The sequence below is a fragment of the Magallana gigas genome, chromosome 5, assembly GCF_963853765.1.
Source record: "Magallana gigas chromosome 5, xbMagGiga1.1, whole genome shotgun sequence".
NCBI classification, from domain to species: Eukaryota; Metazoa; Mollusca; class Bivalvia; order Ostreida; family Ostreidae; genus Magallana; species Magallana gigas.
The window spans coordinates 40,604,592-40,625,896 of record NC_088857.1 but is presented as its reverse complement, the minus strand read 5'-3'; the positions used below and the strand labels follow the sequence as shown (position 1 = coordinate 40,625,896).

Genomic DNA, 21,305 nt, shown 5'->3' with positions numbered 1-21,305 from the left:
AGGAAAAACATTTAACATAACCCAATGCAAAAAAAAAAAATACATAAACTATAAGTACAAATAGAACTTTTTCAAAATCTTTCTCTACCAATATGAATGGATACAGAGGAACAAAAGCTATTCAGCAACAAACATTTCAGAGTTGTCATTTTTTTTTTCAATGTGATGTTTTTATCATGAATTTCCTAAAGCAATATCGACTATTTCTCCATGTTGCTACTGCTATTAAATTGCGAATCCTATTTTAGGTCTTTATAGGTTTACAGGAGTTTTTATTCTACAGTATCATCAACTCTTGTCTTTCCTAGCATTCAACAGAAAAATTATTTAGCACTTGGTACTTTGGTTTTAATATTGTAATACCCATGAACAAAATTTCTTTATAAAAAACCAATATGACCCCAATGTATTACAAATATTTTCAGTTACAGCAATTACACATCTCTAATTCTACTCACCTGATTTCTGATTTGCAGACATATAAGTTGCTTTTTAGAGCATTAACACATTTGATTTTTTCTATCTGGCAAGATTTCTTAAATCTATTTTCTAAACTGCAGTTCTATCAAATCAAGAGAAACCAAAAATATATTTGCAAACTATTTGCTTAGCCTTTGAACTTTGAAAAAATGCTGATGTTTTTTTGGAATCCACATAAATGCATGCATACAAATAAAGCTAACAGCATTTGCAAGTATCCTTGTCACAACACTACAATTTCATATGGCCTAAAATGAGTGAAAACAATATCACATTGAAACAGACATTCACCACTGTAAACATGGAAACTGGGTTATTTGCAGATATTATCAGATAGTTTTCACAAATCACTGCAAGAACTGCTCAAGGGTGATTTTACCAATCTATTAGAACATCGGCTGGTGCTAGCATGAATTCATGCCACAGTTATATATATTGCATAAATAATCCTCTAATAATGGATTAGTTGTAAAAATCTTGCATAATGACTGACAGGCATGCACTAATCCATGTTTTCAGTACTTGTATACAACAAAGCAAAGCTCATTGACTGAAAAAAAGGTAAAAATTAACCAAGAAGCAGAACCATACAGATATAACAATTTTTTTGATGAATTGAAAAAAAATATATCCTTGAAAACAGCATTTTTATCTCATCCAAATATCTATTCTAGTGATCATCAGTTCTTCAGAATCATCGAAAAAAAAAAATCCCATATATTTCTTCATATCACAATCACGGAGTGTGTCACATGGAAATCCATGGATACATCCACAGTAAATACACTGAAATGCTTTATGCATAATATACAATTACATCTCTGTACACAGAAAATCCAATTGCGCAATGGTCTAACTGTGTATGGAAGGACTTCACAATTTCTGGATCATGCTGACTTTTGTGGCAAAATCCAAATCTCTTTTCTTTTTGGGGTCCTGTTTCCGCTTGCTGGCTAGAAACTCCCTCATTTCTTTTGCAGACATGCCCATCATTGGGTCGTTGGAATTGGTCGCGTTGCCATTGGTGACGGGTTTGGGTTGGGCTGCGGGTTGGGCTGCAGGTTGGACTGGCTTCATGGGCTGGGGAGCAGGGGGTTCCTGACATAAAAAGAAATCAAGACTGATTTTTTTTTCTTTGTGTGACAGTGTGACAGAAATCTCACCAAATGGTTCATGCATTAAAGTCATTCATTTTGAAAATTGACCAGAGTTGTTTGTTTTTCTAACTATCTGTAAACCTGATCAGAACACCTTCAATTACTGTTTCAATGTAAATACAGTAAAACACGCTTATAACGAAAAGTCAGGGACATGCGATTTTACTTCGTTATAAGCGCAATTTGTTATATCTGTCAAGTTAACAATATGTTATGAAGTCTCGGGAATAAAAATCACTTCGCTCTAAGTGTCAATTCATTACAATCATGTTCGCTATAACCGTATTTTACTGTATACTGTTCATGTACCTCATGTATATTCTATACAATTTAAGAGAAAGAATGTAACTGAGCTTCCCATATATAAAATACATGTACACTATCATCAATAGACCTTACTGGGGCTGTATTGTATATCTTTATTATGTTGTATAGAAGATAAGAAATATTCAAACTTTTAGACACTGATTGTGATTAGGGAAATATTACTGAGATACATGTAAGATTACCTCAGTAAAGATCAGGTATCTACATATATCTTCCTAAAATGGATAACTGAGCAAGTCAGAATAAAATAGTAAGTCAGAATAAAACAGTATGGTGTCCCTATGATTAGGTGTATATATTGCATACTGTAGAAACATATATTTTCGTTGGGTCAAAATTTCGTTGTTTTTAAACCAAACAAGATTTCGTTGGCATTTAATTTCGTCATATCGTAATCTTTTTGTATTAATTAATACCAGGGTTAAAAATTCGTCATGGATTTAATTTCGTTGATTTATATTGCCAACGAAAATAACGAAATTAAATCCTCAACGAATATTTCTGCTTCTACAGTAACTACATTCACAAATTTTGAATTTCAAAGCACACAAACAGGTAAACATGATAACCACAATTCAAGATAATAACAAAAGTTTAACTTTCTTCTTCAGTTCCTACTGAAGCAATTCACTACGATATACCTGTCACAGTGAGATTAAATCCTCTTATGACACAGGTAATAAATGATTAGAACAAGGGTTTTATGACCAGGATTTTTTGTGTTGTCCTTTGCTTTTTCAATTTTACACTCATATTCACTGTTTCAAGGACTATTTCAAGAGGGTATAATAAGGTGCTGTATAAAGTTTGTTTTGGAGATAAAACTACTTATTTTGTAAACATGCAAGCATAAAATGGTATGTCTCTCATTGTGCAATATCCATGCTGTTACACAAAGCTACAGCTATATTTTAGATTGTGAGTCATTATATTAAGTCACAGGGTTTCTGCAATTGATTCCAGCCACAAGACATTTTCAACTTTCCTTTTCTACAACATTCTCTTTACAGAATATACTAGACAGGAAGAAAAGAGCCCATTAGTTAAATAAATCCATGAGAGGTTTAATATTTTAGCTATTCATGAATCAATGCAGATCAATTCTAATGCTCTGTGTGTACATTTTCTTTTTGGTTAAATAACACCTTTCTCTCGTCAACTTTTGTATTGTTACGGGTTGAATTCTAATGCTTATTTTACCACCAGTATACCTAGCCAATCTTTCTTTTTAATTGATGTCTGAAAATACAATCATTTATCTACATATACCTACACAGATTATTCTAGCTACCCATTAGAAAGAATTGTTTCATCCTTAATCGGTCTTCAAAGATTTATCACAAAATTTATGACAATGTACCATATATCACTGCAAAAAGTTAAACTTCTTTTTTCAAACCATCAAATGCAGAAATTCAATACGCCTGACAGATGATAATGACAAGCTTTCACCTGGTAACAGGTGCTTATAGACATCTAGATATATAAGGGCTACATACCACAGTTCCATTGGTTGGGGCAGGTGTGGGGGCTGGAGCTGGTGATGAGCCTGAAAAACAAAAGCAAACTCCTACAATACTCAGGCTTTATATAAAGTCTCCATTTATCTCAAATATTGACACTGAATTCTGAGCAACCACTTTTCAAGGGAAAACAAGATTACTTGAAGATGGATTACGCTCCATGATTTTGAGAAACAAAAGAATTATATTTTCAAGCTATTCCTGAATGCATGCATGTGAATACGACTTTCAGGATGAGGTATATATTGGAGACATCTCATAGTAATGGAGAAACGTTCTTACCAGGTGTAGACACCATTAAAACACAGAACTTTATATTTATTCCGCATGGCTGTAGAAGACATGTTTTTATTGTGACTATGAGAACCAATATATCGCATAGCACCCTAACTCCGTCACTACCCTAACTCCGTCACTTTCGGGAAACTCCTCGCCGTTTGAAATCAAGTGCGATTATGACGTCATTTTTTGCATGTCAAAAATCTTCAATCAAATGTCAACAATTTACAACGGTTAAATTTAAGAATGTGTTCAAACATAACAAAATTACACCCTGTTCATTTTATGCAACAATAATTGCGTGAAATCAGCTAACACCTTTTTACGGGTGCACTAAAATAACGATATTTCTGACATGCGGGCCTATTCGATTATTTACTGTGGTCAGTCATTTTAAGAGAGGTCAAGATGAAACATTTCACATGTAATTTATTTTTTATTACGGTTATTGATACATTTTTTTCAGTCCGCAATAGCGTTAATGCACTACACTGATGATAACGTCAAATCGCTCATGCCGTAATTTTTGCCTTATACAGGGTTACAGATATATACGGTAATTATAGAATATGCTACATTTGTTAAAAATGTAATAAATAAATAACATAATCATTGATATATTCATTCTTGATATGATATATTTGAAACATATAAGGACAGAAATCAAATGACATCCATACATTCTGAAAAGGTCGTTGTGATTGTTGTTACAAGGACCAATTTTTTTTTTATTCTGGCGATCATTTCACTTTGATGAAATGATATACAATTTAAATTGTTTACACCGATTTTACTTATTATAACTTGGTCTAGATACAAGTTGAGTTTAAACTAAATTGTTAATGTGTCTTCATTCCCTGGCGTATCATAGATCATGTGGGTGACGGAGTTAGGTTCATAAGTTATGATAGCACGTGTGATAAACGTCGTTTTCAGAGGGCTTATTTGAATAATATTAAGAATATTTTTGTTAATAATTTTATAAATTATAACATTTCATGTTATATTTAGTGATTGCAAATGATAAAAACCGCAAAAAATAATTTGCAGAGAAACGCGGACTGTTTTCCGGTTATGGTGACGGAGTTTGGGTACTCGGGGATACAACCAATGTAGAGTTTGTATTCTGTAGTGCCTATATTCAAGAGGAAATTTCACTTGTTCCTAGTAATCCGATAAAACAGACTTTGGAACTGTTTGTTCCTTCTTTTGAGGACATCTGTTTTATCTATTTTTAATTTGATTGAAATAATAAAAATTATACTGAGTATTCCTTATATAACCAACTTCATATCACAATTCATTTACACCATGGTTCAATTAAATCAAAACAAAGTACAGATTTCAATTTTTACACACCTAGCTGTGCCGATAATCCCTTCTTACCTTTCATGTAATCATGACACCTCAGGTTTAATTTTGTTTTTGAAAGTTTTTTTGTGAGTTAACCACCTTAAAACATGCCCATGCATAAGAAGTTCATAAAAAGATTTCTGTGAACTACATGTGTATGAGTGTAAAAAAAGTCCCCTTCTGACACAACAATTTGGCAATGATGACTTTGTCTGGGGATTATGTAAATGACAAGAGTGTAATAATGACCTGATAAAACCGTCAGTCTTTCCCAGATTATCACACATCAAGTCAGACCACCCCCCTCCAAAACAACTCCTGACCAATCCCCCTCCAAAACAATGGACAAATTGTATGAATACTTAGTTGATAATGGACAACAAATGTTCTGTCACATTTCAGATGATCTATTGTAAGTTTTAGGCGAATAACAAGATCTCTATACTTAGATTGCCTAAAATAAATAAAGTTTTAGGCGAACAACAAGATCTCTATACTTAGATTGCCTAAAATATATACATCTTGTGCTTCCTTTTTTTTTTCAGTATTCCAAATTCATAGGCATTTATGTGGATTTCATACTCTTGTCCTATATACATAGATGTCACCCTGATTATGAATTATTCATATTAAGTATATATGGAAATGAGCTCATTAATAAACATTCTTTGAAAGTTTACAGTAGAAATGGGATAGCCATCGCTTATAAATATTCTAGCACATGTCCAACAGAAAACTATTTCCAAGAAATGTATAACGGCTAATAACATACATACACAATTTCACAGCACCAAGAACAAATTTAATTTCTCTCATTATGTTTAAGACCTTGATTTAATAAATTGATATTTTTCAAATTCATGGAGAAATTTATAGCAGTCATCATCCTAGGAATAGTTGGTTTTCTTTCATCTATCATTTTATACAGACACATAATATGATATAAAACTCTAATTTTTGTTTACTTTTGTTTTAAAAATCTTAATCCTTTTAAATTTGAGCCCATCATGAAAGGCACTTTCATGGCGATACACTTATTTTTCAACCATACATTGATCATGTCTCCAATATATCGTTACCTCATTTTAGTCATTTACCACATTCATTTGGTAGCACATATTGTTAAAATGAAGTCAGACATGCAGAGAATAAACCGTAATCAAAGTTCTTACCTTCTCGGGGAGGATTTGAAAGTTTGCTGACATTGGGTGATGAACTAGATATGGAAATATCATTTTTCTTAAAGTAATCATCAGCTTCTGAATCCACCACCAACAGCGTGGTTTCATTTCCACCAGCCTTCACCCGCTCTATCACTTGCTTGTGGGATTCGGACTCGATATTTGCACCGTTGACCTCGATAATCCTGTCTCCTTCCTGCAGACCGGCCGCCTGAGCAGGGGATCCATCATCTATGGTTCCGATAAACTGACCTGGCCTGTCCCGTTCTGCATGGAGATTGAATCCGTATCCCTGGAAGTCTGGCCACTTGACGATATGACAAAGTCTTGCAACATATTTACTGTCGGGCTCTGTGTTGGTCACACTGTTGACTGAAATCACTGTTGGTTCTGGTTCCTCATTCTCCTTGTTGGTTTCTGGTTCAGGCGATGGCTCCCTCTCTGGTTCTGGGGAAGGTTCTCTAGGTGGTTCTGGTGTTGGTTCGCGTTCAGGTTCTGGCGAGGGCTCCCTCTCTGGTTCAGGAGATGGCTCTCTCTCTGGGGAGGAGTCCCGGTCCTCCTGGGGTTCAGGGTTTGCTTCTGTTTCTGAAATCATATCAAAAATTGCGTGTAAATTCCTCTTTCCCTTGATCCATCTAATAATGGACACAAGCCTTTTTATGCATCTGAAATAAAATCAGTCAGAGAATGTGTGCCCATTCCATCACTGATGAACAATGAGCGTTCCTGTGGATGGAAGTGCACAGGTATTGTGGTCAATTGATGGGACTTGGTCAGCTCTGATTAATCTATGTAAATCACAAAATTGACTTTGATTGACATTCTTTTTACCATTCGACTTATTTTTTGGATTTAGGCGACTTCATATTACGTTCATATGTAATGACCATATGTATAGACTATACGTAAGCAAGTAGTTGGTGAACAAATCCATAGCTGACTAGCCAGTCACGCCTTTAAGGTAAGTAATTTTGTTAAAATTATATATTTCTGATCAAGTAAATATTGTGCACAGGTTGAATTATCTATCATTTGTAGATAATCTCGCATTATAAGCTCATACTTATGAATCATACAGAACAGGGTTATCTTGAACAAACAATGTTATAATTCACAAGATACGACAAAGTTAAAAAGCTGGAAGGAGATGTGCTTGGCTGAAATGGAATGCTATTAGTTTCTACCTTGAAAATTGTTCAATATTTCGGTATCAATAAATGTGCTAAATGTTTTTTTTACACCCTGCAATTTCATTATGTTTTTGGTTTACATCTTAAATTTCTGTACTGGTTCATTTTGTACATCCAGTTTCTACTTGTTTTTTTTTGGCCAAATTTGGTATGAGTATAATGCATGTAGTATACACCATTTTTCATTCTAAATTTTATCAAACTATAGGTATATAGTGATAAACTTAACAGTGAAAAAAGTAGCATAGACAAGGGGAGGTCCACTGATGAATAAATCAATGTCACATGCAATTACACGTTCAAAACATTCTCTTGCTCCAACAACCCCCTCCCCTTTACTGTACATTTTTGTCCACCTAAAATTTTTAGTGTTTAATGCATATTTTATGCATGTACATGTATTTCAATTTAATTAATTACCACCACAGCCAAAAACATTGAGAGCAAAAAATTTGGTCTAGATTCTGCAAGACTATGTCACTCATTATATTAAAATTCCTGTTGAAATTCCTAAACAAATTATTAATTAGTTTTAATATATCCTATGAATCATCACTGGACAGTTACAAAACTGGTTCATTCGACTTGTTTTCAGTGAGTGAGTGCCAGATATTGATTTGATGGGTCAAGGTCAAAAGATTTATTGTACTTGTGGACCAAACTATCTGCAACTGTTCTATAGCAACAATAGTGTGATACATGTACAGCCTACAGCCATTTTAGTCTAGAATTTACGTCAGCACAGTCCAAGAGTGTACCTAGGTCCAAGAAATAAAGCAATGAAATACACACTGTGTGTGTACAGGTAAAAAGGCAAGGTCGATCATAATAAGAAGAGCATTTCCATGTCCCTAATGTTTTGACTTTTATTAGAGTACTGTTATAATAGTATTTTGTAGGTTACAACAAAACACTACATTACTTGTTTATCCCTACAACTATATGTCACCTCGGTCCCTGAATTTGTTCACTCGCCACATTTACCTGATGAATTAATTTGCTTAATATTTATGAGAAAAAAAATCACCTGACAGGTATATTGCTACCAGTTCAAAGATACATCTGGTACAAGCAACTGCATGTCTCCAAAGATTATATAAGTATATAAATGTGTACTTTGAAACACTTCAAATTTTGATTGTAGTATTTATTTTTTGTTATGATCTAAATTTAGTATATCTGATCTCATGATTTTTGTAAAAGTTTACTACACCCACAGAAGAACTTCCTTTTCCTCATCTATATTTTAAATTTTTCATACTGAATTACATGCCTCTGTATGTATTACGGTATTGTATTTTTTAAAATCCTACACGTAATCCCTGCAACTCCACACTTATGGCACAGTCACAATTTCATATAGACGGAAAAAAGTTTTCAAGTGTTTGTATCAGGAAATAATTGCTAGTATATATAAAACATCCGACAAACTCAGTGTTTCCTCCATTATTTTTATGTCATCCCATCATGAAACCTAAAAAATTTTCTAGGAATTCAAAAAATAATAGTAACAAGCTAACTATGGTAGTACTTATTCATGATACGATGGTATCTTTAAAATTTTCTTACATACTCTTGAGATACATGTACCAACAAAAACTTGTATTGAGGATCGATGCATGTTTTTAAAATTATATGACAGCTGTACCCACACACTGGTTTAGTGTTGGCCTATAGAGTTTCATACAAGGACCGTGGTACAGATTTGCCACCATGTACAGACTTGCCTTTACTCTTATCAATGTACAACTCCCTCCCATATGACCCCTTTTATCTATTCTATGTAAGCCACCCCACTTTAGTGAATATGATGATTTACAACATGGTAGATGACATCTTGGCTACAATCTCCATGTTGTGGTTATTATTCCAATGTTTTGACCTTAATATGTATGGGGATGAGAATTTGTGTCTGTGTTAAATTGAGAGAGAGCTAGAGAGAGAGAGAGAGAGAGAGAGAGAGAGAGAGAGAGAGAGAGAGAGAGAGAGAGAGAGAGAGAGAGAGAGAGAGAAACACACCCATATTCATCTTGGAATTCAGTGGTTTGCGCTGCACATATTTTAGTAATAAATCAAAAAGCTCTCAAAAGTTAGTCATTCATTTAAGACTTAACATATATGTAGCAGATTGGTGGAAACTTTACATTACACTTCAGATGAATACAAATAAACATTATATGTACAAAGATTGCCATCCCATTGAAATCATATTTGCTTTATTTTTTTAAAGCTCTCATGACCATAATTGTTTTCTGTGTATTAGTTCCAATGAAAAAATTCGCATGAATATGGAGTGAGAAGAAAGTCACACCTGAGTGCACCTCAAAGGAAATTTATACAAGTAAAAACTCCTTTAAAAGGCACCGGAGATCCGTCAAATTCTGCATACCTGAGCATTTTGAATAATATAAAAAGGTTTGGAAATACTTGTTTCATCCACATGATCCACAATTTACATTATACTTCTTGAAAATACACATACACCTCTTTGAAACTTCAATAAAGGTTGTAGGAGAGAGAGAGAGAGAGAGAGAGAGAGAGAGAGAGAGAGAGAGAGAGAGAGAGAGAGAGAGAGAGAGAGAGCAACATTGACACCAAACTTGAAGGTGCGATATTCAAAATGAACGTAGAGGACAGCGTATCCCAGTACCTGCTGAATCCTCCGGTACTTTATCTCTTACTGCACTCAATTCTACAACTTCTGGAAGATCACTTCTCACTATTTGTTTAATATCTTTGTAATACTTGTCCGTTTCGGGATCCACCACTAGAAGTTTCACCTCATCACCAAGCGACTTGATCCGCCCCACAACCTGTTGGTGATTTTCATTTCCTATATTTGTTCCATTAATTTCTACGATTCGGTCTCCCTCCTTTAGACCCGCAGCTTCTGCCGGTGACCCTTCGTCAACTTTTCCGATGAATTGCCCCGCTTTGCCCCTCTCAGCGTGTAAATTAAATCCATAGCCCTGAAAATCCGGCCATTTTACCAAGTGACACAATCTAGGCTTTTGATCAGCCATAGCTAATTTGATCAAAACTGAAAAATTCCACTTAAAAAAGTTTCTACTTTTTTTCAGTAACGAGCACCTGCAAGTTGACACTAAACATCAAGCAGAGAAAATGGCGTCGAGCAATGTGGGCACGTGATACGAGTTAACCAATGACGAAAACTATTTGAGATTTCACACAGGTATTCACAGGTATGGGTATTGTAGCATTTCGCCGTAGGTGCAATTTAAAAAAGAAGAAGATTGACACCTTCATCGGATTCAATAAAAACAGAACTCCTTTGGACGAATATATCTACAGGTTTTTCAGTACATACATGTATACATACACTGCAGTAGAAGGAAATATACGTACAGTACTATAGTGCCAGTACAAGTTCTTTTGCACGATAATTCTTGGATGGTGAAAACAATTTTACAAATATAATATCAACTGAATTATCTATTAAAAACCTTAAACAAGCATAATTTGGCTTTCATACTTACTTTTCCGGAATTATTCATGAATTTTACGCGCTGGGCCACTGCTAATTCAAGTCTTTTTTTTTTTCGGAATTATATATAATTTATCAAAGCAGAACTTTCCACACATTAACAACAACAACAACAAATACAAGCACGTGCAAATCACAGTTTAAATTATCAACTAATTATATCATTTTAAATCAGTTTGAAATAGACAATACATGCCATATATTCACTCTCAATGATTCGTAAAAAAATTGCGCTTTTTTATTTGACGGAAAGAAAGAAATTGATTCTCATCTCATTGATTGAATAAGATTCAAGAAAGGATGAAGGTGTCTACAAAAAAAACAACCAAACAAACAAAAAAACCCCACAAATATGATAAAGACTAGTACCTGAGAGAGCTCCCTCCATGTTGGAAGGCTGTGATGATCTGACTAACGTTAAGTGAAACGGAAGCTTTACACTTAACAATTACTGTTTTACTTTTTTTTCTTGATCAGAGCTGCAGGACAAATTTTTTAGTCGTCTATCTCTGTGCATACATTTGCATACACGGCTCAACTAAATTACAAAACTTTTGCACAAAGTTTTCTCTCGGTAAAGAAAATAATAATAGTTATGATTCACACACCATGGAGCTGTCGTTTTCTTTGCAAAAAATGTTTGAGGAGAATGCTGTAAGGAAGTTTATATATTCTCAGCGATAAAATATGTTTTTATTGATTGCGTGGGTGAAACAAGAGTCCACCTTTGATTTTTGCAAAGCAGATTTTCTTGTCAAAAGAAAGACAACTCGTTTAGATATCGCATATGGGTTTCCGGAAGGGTTGAACATCCGTTTGGGTGGAATATTACCAGTGTTACAAATGTAAAGAATTGGTAAGAATACCGGTTTATGTGTGATTAGTAAAAACATGTATTATAATTGAATTGTGAGAAATTTTAAATTTGATCATATCAAAAGCATTCCTGAAAAAAAAATATTTTTCAATGTTACTAATGTATGTCAACTGTAAGCAGAAAAACTATATTCTGTCTTTTTAATGTATTTCTATAAAAAACTGCCTTAATAGTGTATTCAATCTATGTATTAGGTTTAGAACACTAATACGTTTATATGGATTAGACGTAAATTGCGATTGAAAGGCGTTGTCCTATGAACATTTTTACATCTAATAAAGGTCACATTATTGAGTATATCAATTCAATGTAATACATTGAAACATTCAAGACATTATGCAAGCACATTGAACTTGCTCGTAAAAATATTTAATTAATATATTTTACCTTCGCCTGTTCGCAAATCCATAACAGAAATTATAAGGTGTTCATTGTACACAGCAATGAACAGTATACCACAGTGTGAAAACTAAACAGAATTTGAGAAACCTAGCGAGTCACGTGACGCGAACCCACTTTGATTTTCAAGTAGTTGTCCACTTTGATTTTGTGTCATTACTGAAAGTGTTCCGTTTCCTTGAGTTCAAGAAAAAACTAACAAGTATGCTGTTTATGCTGCCTTATATTTCGGTCAAGTTGACTTACGTGATTTGATGTGTTTTGTTATACAATGTATATATAGTACATGCAACATAGGGAACCCACTAAATATTATACACAGTTGAGCAAAGTAAGATTGAAAAAATGATTCCAGTTAACGATCTATTAATCAACAAGATGATTTAATGCATCGACACTACTCGTTTTTGCCTTCTGACGTGCGAAACATAGATGTAAGGTATTTTTGGTAAATGCCATCTCTAACATAATCAAAATTCTTACGTTTTTTTTCTCACTACCCCAACCCACTTTTGATTCAGCTTCCTTCAATTTCTACCATCAGTTTTTAAATTTACACGGTTTATGCAGAACAATTTTTGAGCTGCAATAAATTCCTAAGGAAAACAGTATATATTTCTAGCTTAACATTTTCAATACTTAGTCGGATTTTGACCAATCGTCAATATATTGGGTTTTTTTTTTTAACTCAAGCACATTTCAAAGTCAAGGGACAGGGTCTCTCTCCCAAATGAATTGAACCACAAAAATATGAAGCTGATAAATCTTAATTACGATGTGTTACTGGTTAACTTATAATTCCTATTATGTGATGCAGGACCTTGCAATACCTATGTATAAAATTATGTTAAAATCAGCCATAACACATTCGTGGGTAGCCGATTACTAGTTTCGCACACATGGCTATGTATTGAGTAAGCGAGCAACTGTATTTATATATACTTTAGACGCTCCCCATTTTAAATCATTGTATAAAAAACCTCCGTATTTTATAAAAGTAATGGTTTTTAGTATCGGAGTGGGCTTTTTTTATACCTTACTTTGACGGGGAGCGATTGGATGCGTGAGAATAGACATAGGCTTTATATATCTATATATCCACGGGAAAATTGGGGTTGACATGCCTTTTTTTTGTTACCAGTAATAACAATTTATTCCATAGAACGGGTTGGGAAATTAAATCAATTAATCCAATACCTGAGCGAGTTTTTGTGCGCGTTACAAGTTCTATACGGTATTTTCCCGTACATAATTCAAGTTTATCAAATTTTTGATCTGATTCCATTTATGTTGCAGTTTAACAATCAATAAACAGAAAACTGCATCGAGGATACAAAATTTTTATTACAAAAATACAATCAGTGTATATTTAATCTATAGATTTTTTTTTTTAAAAATCAACCATAAGTCCTATCTCCATTACTGCAAGCGTTTCGAGCACACCGACATCTGATCCCATTATAGGTTATGACTCGTTCCCTCCTGCAGTTTGGGGGTATATTGGTATAGGGACAGGCCGCACTCGGGCAGGGCTGAGGGTGTGTCGGGTACTGACCGGAAGTGGTTCTCGGGTACTGATCGGTATTGGTGACTTCTGAAGAAATCAATCAAAGTACTGAGATTATTAACAGATATACAATCAAATTAATGAGAGTAGTAGCAGATATACGTTCAAAGTACTAAGAGTAGCAACAGATATATAATCAATGTAATGAGGATAGTAACAGACACACAATCAAAGTACTAAAAAATAGTAACAAATATACAATCAAAGTACATGTACTAAGAGCAGTAACAGATATACAATCAAAGTACTGAGAGTAGTTACAGATATACAACCAAAGTACTGAGAGTAATAGCAGATATACCGATACGTTCAAAGTACTTAGAGCAGTAACAGACACACAATCAAAGTACTGAAAAATAGTAACAGATATAAAATCAAAGTACTGAGAGTAGTTACAGATATACACTAAGCAAATGTTTACATTAGTTAACACATTTCAATTTGGTAGAATATTGATTGGGACCCAAATAATTTCAAAACATTAAACTATTACGTATAGATAGATCCAATATTGACTAATGATTTCATTTTGCTTTTTTAAAAAATGTATAGTCTTAAGACATGTTAAAACTTGTTATACTTGTAGGTGGCATATTACTATCATATGTACATGTTAATATGTAACGACTCTAAAAGGGGTAATTATTGAAAGTTGAAAATGGAATATTTCCAAATAAATTATAACTTCTTCCTTATAAAGAGTCTTAAAAGAACAAATTCAAAAGTAATTCAATGACAAAAACAGGCATAGTAAAATTATACTTATCATATACTATGAAGAAATAGCGATAAAATATTTTAACTGTGAACCTTTCATAAAGTGCCTTTACATGATCTGAATAAACACAGTTTGATGGAATGTAATTTTACCTGGACAACACACGGCATACTGGTCTCCTCTAGAACATGTGTACCCCGTAGGACAGATCTGTGTGTCACATGACTCAGCCTCGCCATTGGAGAGCAAGGGCCTTCCTTCGGAGCATGGGTTATTAACTATAAAAACAATGCCCCAAAAATATTAAATTGTTAGAATTAATTTGAAAAAGTTGTGCTTGAAATAAAATACACTGTACAAGTGACTGAAGTCTTGGAAGTTGAAAACTGTGTACCTAAACAACAAAGACCGAACGCAGACTGGCAGCTGAAATTTGGCGGACAATCGGCAGCCTTGTTGCTCATATAGAGTGACCGACATGATCCCTGTTGATTAAGCTGTCGACCAAATTCACAGGTCAAGGTGGAACGTGAAGGACCGACGGGGATGTTATTGTCGGGTCCAGAAAGGTCAAGAGGCCATGGGTGTTTTGAACCGGAAACGATGAGAGACCACGGGTCAACGCCTGGTGAAGGCCCGGCTGGAGAAGGACCGGCTGGTCGTTTTCCACCTGTAGAGGAAACAACAAACTCAAAAACTCACAAAAATATCACGGAATGACAAAAATGCTAAAGATAATATTGTCTTCAACTATCGAGTTCTGCTCTTTTTGGCATGAGTCTTGTATACATAGCAAAGATCTGTGTGCTCTGTATCTCGCTTGCAACACCTGCCATTCAATTTTTGACAGACCATTAAAATTGTTTGTTTGAAAATATAATTAAAAATTTTCATCCTAAATTGAGACAATGACAATTTACATGTGGTCTCTTCTTATCATAAGTGCGTAAAACAACTAATTTTGTTTTTAAAAAAAACTAAGTCTTGTTTCGAAAATGTCATTATTTTTCAGAAAACTATAAGCGGATCTGATGACAAGTATTGAATCGAGAATATACGTAGATTAACTAGAACGAACAACTTTTGGTGTAAACAATTCCACGTAATCTGTGGAAAATTTCACGTTTATGCATTTGATTGTAAACCTTTTAGAAAGGATATGAGTAAAAAATGTCAGAATACTTATCAATAACCAGTACATGATCATAAATAAAGTTAAAATATATGCTGTATAAAAACTCGACAAAACGACCACTGGATATCTACCAAGTATTCTGTGCAGATTGAACATTTCACACTGTTACATGTATTAGACAAATGGATTATCAGTCTTGACTCTTGTCTACGAGCGACTTTCAATAGCTACTGTTATACTTCCAAAAGAAATACAAAAGTTATACTCAGTAGTAACTACAGCTATGCCAGTCAATTGCTTTAAATAAGGTCGATATGACATGGCTAAAAGAATTTAATATGCCGATAGTTAGAAATCCATTTCAAGTATTAACTTGCAATTAATATGTCAATTCTGTATGCAATGTAAAATGATCATGTGACATAGGCTTTGCATGTTGCTAGCATTGAAAAAACGATCAAGTTTAAAAATAATGGAACAAAAGTTTATAGAATAACATTATAACAGTTCCTAAAATCCAAAGGAGATTCAAGTTTAAATCTAGTATAAAGAAATTTACGTCAGCACAAAACAGAAATCAATTAATTTTTTGACAACTTACCGTAGTAATTGGCAGCTAGGCTAAAAGAAGAAACCAACAGAAAACTGACCAGCGTTAGAAGGTGCATTTTAAAGTTTAGCCTTCAACAGATGGTGTCCAGTCTTTAAGTACTCTGCTTTTAAAACACAAAGTTTTTAAAAACATCCTAATTAATTGCTTTACTGTTCACGGTTTTGGAAAACCAACAAATTTGCAAGGCGAGGCCAAGGGATTCATGTTTTAAATGTGTTTTGATTAATAAATTAGCCAAGTCTTGCACAATCTACCGTCGCTGAGAGTGCACGTGTCACGTGATGGTTCACTCCCTGCACTCGGCTTGAAATACACATCTGTCGTTTGTTTTAAAATCGCCATCAATCATAAAATGACAGAAAATACACATACCATTCTAAAATGACAAAATGATTTTATCAAAAGTGTTATAAATTATCGACCTTTTGGCTTCTGTTCATGGGAAATCAAACACATATAGTATCTTCGATGTACAGTCAACCCATAATATTTTTTTTTTACCAATGAAGAATTCATTTAGTCCGACGATAGATCAATGGTGATGATGGCGTTGATAAGTATAAATGATAGCCCGTGGTGTTCATTAGTATGACTATAGAGATATCTTTATCACCATCTTCGCTAGCCAAGGGTTTACGATCCACTCTGCTTAGCCAAGGGTTTACGATCCACTCTGCTCCTCTTGTAGAGGAGCAGAGTGGATCGTAAACCCTTGGCTAGCGAAGATGCTTTATCACATGCTTCACTAAAACTCACTGTGTTTATGACATATAGATCGATGATATAGAAATTCAGTAACTCCTAAAATTCATCTTAATCGCGTGTTTCAATGAATCGCAGTTCCTTTTTAACTCATGAAAATTGAACAATCCTAATGTCATATAAAAAAGAAATATCAAATAAAGTCACAAATCCGTGGGGAAAAGTAACGACAAGAGAAAAATAATAGTAAGATTTTTTAAATCCAAATAGCGCTTTGGATCTCAAGGTTCCTCAGCAAATTAACTGGTTGGAGGATGAAGGTTTTTTTCTTCATTTATATATGAATATATATTCTTAATGTAAATATTGGTTTTTATTCCTACAAGAAATATACATGTATGTTTAGATTGTCATTCATTCTAGCATTTTCTGTTTACGTTAATTGAGTTCTCATTGAATTCATTTGTCTATACTGAGATATTGGGCTGTGGATATGCCGGTGTGTTTTACGTAATAAAGTGCATATTGTTTTCATTAGAGGTCTTTACATCGTAATTAATTGTGATGGTGGTTTTTGTTTTCCAATTAACATTAACCAATTAGTTTATACTTGACAGGAGCCTTTCTTTTTCTTTTTTTTTTTTTGCCTTATTTACGTAATTAATCACAGCGTTCTGATAGGGGTTTTCCCAAAAATTGAGGAATATTGTTTCTGCCTATACACTGTATAAGATTTTTGTAAATTAGGCAGCTTTGTACAAATATTACGCCATAAATGAATTATTCAAACGTATTTTGCTGAGCGTAAGTAAAAACAACTTGATAAACAATGCTAGCATAAAGGTGTACTGTATACAGTGAATATTCGCCGACGTTTTATTTTCGCCCATTCGCCCTTGTCAGCGGACGAATTTAAGACTGGGCGATCTCTAATGTCTCGAATAATCTCTCATTTATAAATACAGTGTACAACTGTTTTTGAACGAATAGAACGGGGCGAAACTGTTTGCAAGTGTAGAATGGGGAAAATTATACTGGGCCAGAATAACCCTGTATACAGGTTCATAATTATTACTTCTAGTTGACAATGGCATTGCTTTTCATGTTTTTAACAGTTACAACTTATTGCATGTTCATTGTAAAACATAAAAAAAAGTCAAAATTAAGGTATCTCACTACACCCAGACTTAAACGTTTTATGACACTACGTCATAAGATAGCGATTTTAATGTTTTGTAAAATTGTTTGTATCAATATATTTGGTTTTAGATCGTCATATAGCACAGTAGTTATAGCACTGTCTTCGTGAACCGATGATCATGAGTTCGAATCCACCCGAACTTTTGTTCACATTGTAATTTTTCAAAAGATATTTTTTTTTAAATCTAAAATTGAATTTTTTCGCCTACTTGACTTGTATACATCTTATCCATCATGTATCATAAGCAAGTATATTTTCTGCTGAATAAAGATACCTATTTAAGGTTTAGTGTGCCACCCTTTAAAGAGGCAAAGTCAAAATATGAGCTAAAAATTCAAATTACTTAATATTTGTTATTTGTAATTCTTCACTGGGGTTTGTTAATTGAATGTAAGCAAAACAAAGAGCTCTCAATTCTTTGTTACATATAAAATGTTCATGCCACGTTTTTATTAAATTTTGTCAAGTTCTGTTTCAAGCTTATTTGTGTCTTTGTCAGAAAGGGAATTTCTAGCGTTTATCACAGTCATTAAAAAAGCTTTCTATTCAGTATTTTTTCACCTCAAGACCAGTTCACTGGTATATGAGGTTCAACAGAAGTACTCAGTATATACAAACAAACAAACAAGGATCACAAGTACATGTAATAGATAGTGCAGTGCAGTATAGGTTGTTTAATTTTTTTTTCAGGAAGAACTTACTTAGAGAATTTTATTATTGAATTTTGACACACAAATTTTGGTTGACCATTCAAGATACCCCAATGGTAAAAAAAAAATGGGAAAATTAATCTGAAAATTTAAAGCCCAAATAATGATCATGATTCTTTCAACAAAAAAAGAGCATTTTAGGTTATTGCATTTGTAATGTGATTGCCAATAGGATAAATAAAAAAGTATAATGCGTTACGGGTGAGAAGCTGAAAACTTCATATATAGTAATTGACAGTTGGAAGAGACACCAGAACAAGTTACATGCTCTTGACACAACACAATGAATGAACAAATATTTACTTACTAGTATTTCATTCCCGTCCTAACTAAGTCTTGTTTCGAAAATGTCATTATTTTTCAGAAAACTATAAGCGGATCTGATGACAAGTATTGAATCGAGAATATACGTAGATTAACTAGAACGAACAACTTTTGGTGTAAACAATTCCACGTAATCTGTGGAAAATTTCACGTTTATGTATTTGATTGTAAACCTTTTAGAAAGGATATGAGTAAAAAATGTCAGAATACTTATCAATAACCAGTACATGATCATGAATAAAGTTAAACAAATGGATTATCAGTCTTGACTCTTGTCTACGAGCGACTTGCAATAGCTACTGTTATACTTCCAAAAGAAATACAAAAGTTATACTCAGTAGTAACTACAGCTATGCCAGTCAATTGCTTTAAATAAGGTCGATACGGCTAAAAGAATGTAATATGCCGATAGTTAGAAATCCATTTCAAGTATTAACTTGCAATTAATATGTCAATTCTGTATGCAGTGTAAAATGATCATGTGACATAGGCTTTGCATGTTGCTAGCATTGAAAAAACGATCAAGTTTAAAAATAATGGAACAAAAGTTTATAGAATAACATTATAACAGTTCCTAAAATCCAAAGGAGATTCAAATTTAAATCTAGTATAAAGAAATTTACGTCAGCACAAAACAGAAATCAATTAATTTTTTGACAACTTACCATAGTAATTGGCAGCTAGGCTAAAAGAAGAAACCAACAGAAAACTGACCAGCGTTAGAAGGTGCATTTTAAAGTTTAGCCTTCAGCAGATGGTGTCCAGTCTTTAAGTACTCTGCTTTTAAAACACAAAGTTTTTAAAAACATCCTAATTAATTGCTTTACTGTTCACGGTTTTGGAAAACCAACAAATTTGCAAGGCGAGGCCAAGGGATTCATGTTTTTAATGTGTTTTAATTAATAAATTAGTCAAGTCTTGCACAATCTACCGTCGCTGAGAGTGCACGTGTCACGTGATGGTTCACTCCCTGCACTCGGCTTGAAATACACATCTGTCGTTTGTTTTAAAATCGCCATCAATCATAAAATGACAGAAAATACACATACAATTCTAAAATGACAAAATGATTTTATCGAAAGTGTTATAAATCATCGACCTTTTGGCTTCTGTTCATGGGAAATCAAACACATATAGTATCTTCGATGTACAGTCAACCCATACTATTTTTTTTTTACCAATGAAGAATTCATTTAGTCCGACGATAGATCAATGGTGATGATGGCGTTGATAAGTATAAATGATAGCCCGTGGTGTTCATTAGTATGACTATAGAGATATCTTTATCACATGCTTCACTAAAACTCACTGTGTTTATGACATATAGATCGATGATATAGAAATTCAGTAACTCCTAAAATTCATCTTAATCGCGTGTTTCAATGAATCGCAGTTCCTTTTTAACTCATGAAAATTGAACAATCCTAATGTCATATAAAAAAAAGAAATATCAAATAAAGTCACAAATCCGTGGGGAAAAGTAACGACAAGAGAAAAATAATAGTAAGATTTTTTAAATCCAAATAGCGCTTTGGATCTCAAGGTTCCTCAGCAAATTAGCTGGTTGGAGGATGAAGGTTTTTTTCTTCATTTAGATATGAATAGATATTCTTAATGTAAATATTGGTTTTTATTCCTACAAGAAATATACATGTATGTTTAGATTGTCATTCATTCTAGCATGTTCTGTTTACGTTTATTGAGTTCTCATTGAATACATTTGTCTATACTGAGATATTGGGCTATGGATATGCCGGTGTGTTTTACTTAATAAAGTGCATATTGTTTTCATTAGAGGTCTTTACATCGTAATTAATTGTTATGGTGGTTTTTGTTTTCCAATTAACATTAACCAATTAGTTTATACTTGACAGGAGCCTTTCTTTTTCTTTTTTTTTTTTTGCCTTATTTACGTAATTAATCACAGCGTTCTGATAGGGGTTTTCCCAAAAATTGAGGAATATTGTTTCTGCCTATACACTGTATAAGATTTTTGTAAATTAGGCAGCTTTGTACAAATATTACGTCATAAATGAATTATTCAAACGTATTTTGCTGAGCGTA

The 21,305-nt window shown here is 33.6% G+C and overlaps 2 protein-coding genes across 5 annotated transcripts; both read right to left on the bottom strand.

Annotated features, from left to right (window-relative positions):
* Window positions 1–539: 539 nt before the first annotated feature.
* On the bottom strand, window positions 540–12,415 carry LOC105322208 (Na(+)/H(+) exchange regulatory cofactor NHE-RF2). Of its 3 annotated transcripts, none has more exons than XM_011420788.4 (4): window positions 12,260–12,415; window positions 6,292–6,885; window positions 3,464–3,513; window positions 540–1,578 (listed from the first exon to the last, which is right to left on the bottom strand). In XM_011420788.4, exons 1-4 carry the CDS (start codon window positions 12,279–12,281, stop codon window positions 1,354–1,356), a joined length of 891 nt encoding a protein of 296 aa, XP_011419090.3. In that variant the 5' UTR covers window positions 12,282–12,415; the 3' UTR covers window positions 540–1,353. The 3 variants fall into 3 exon arrangements, with proteins under 3 accessions (XP_011419090.3, XP_011419091.3, XP_011419089.3); XM_011420789.4 differs by lacking the exon at window positions 12,260–12,415 and adding an exon at window positions 11,365–11,517; XM_011420787.4 differs by lacking the exon at window positions 12,260–12,415 and adding an exon at window positions 10,141–10,646.
* A 1,182-nt stretch (window positions 12,416–13,597) lies between these two features.
* Window positions 13,598–20,061, bottom strand: LOC105322210 (uncharacterized). Of its 2 annotated transcripts, none has more exons than XM_066085840.1 (4): window positions 19,907–20,061; window positions 14,951–15,226; window positions 14,709–14,834; window positions 13,598–13,865 (listed from the first exon to the last, which is right to left on the bottom strand). In XM_066085840.1, exons 1-4 carry the CDS (start codon window positions 19,971–19,973, stop codon window positions 13,669–13,671), a joined length of 666 nt encoding a protein of 221 aa, XP_065941912.1. In that variant the 5' UTR covers window positions 19,974–20,061; the 3' UTR covers window positions 13,598–13,668. The 2 variants fall into 2 exon arrangements, with proteins under 2 accessions (XP_065941912.1, XP_011419092.3); XM_011420790.4 differs by lacking the exon at window positions 19,907–20,061 and adding an exon at window positions 16,293–16,450.
* Window positions 20,062–21,305: the final 1,244 nt, after the last annotated feature.

What these genes read in the sequence shown, in the direction of transcription:
- LOC105322208 (XM_011420787.4), bottom strand. Translation starts at nt 10,513, where the DNA reads ATGGCTGATCAAAAGCCTAGATTGTGTCACTTGGTAAAATGGCCGGAT. An exon ending in AGTACCGGAGGATTCAGCAG is followed by an intron (nt 6,886 to 10,140) that starts GTACTGGGATAC and finishes ATATGATTTCAG; the next exon opens with AAACAGAAGCAAACCCTGAA. An exon ending in TTCAAATCCTCCCCGAGAAG is followed by an intron (nt 3,514 to 6,291) that starts GTAAGAACTTTG and finishes TTTGTTTTTCAG; the next exon opens with GCTCATCACCAGCTCCAGCC.
- LOC105322210 (XM_066085840.1), bottom strand. Translation starts at nt 19,973, where the DNA reads ATGCACCTTCTAACGCTGGTCAGTTTTCTGTTGGTTTCTTCTTTTAGC. An exon ending in GTTCGGTCTTTGTTGTTTAG is followed by an intron (nt 14,835 to 14,950) that starts GTACACAGTTTT and finishes TTGTTTTTATAG; the next exon opens with TTAATAACCCATGCTCCGAA. An exon ending in GTATGCCGTGTGTTGTCCAG is followed by an intron (nt 13,866 to 14,708) that starts GTAAAATTACAT and finishes TGATTTCTTCAG; the next exon opens with AAGTCACCAATACCGATCAG.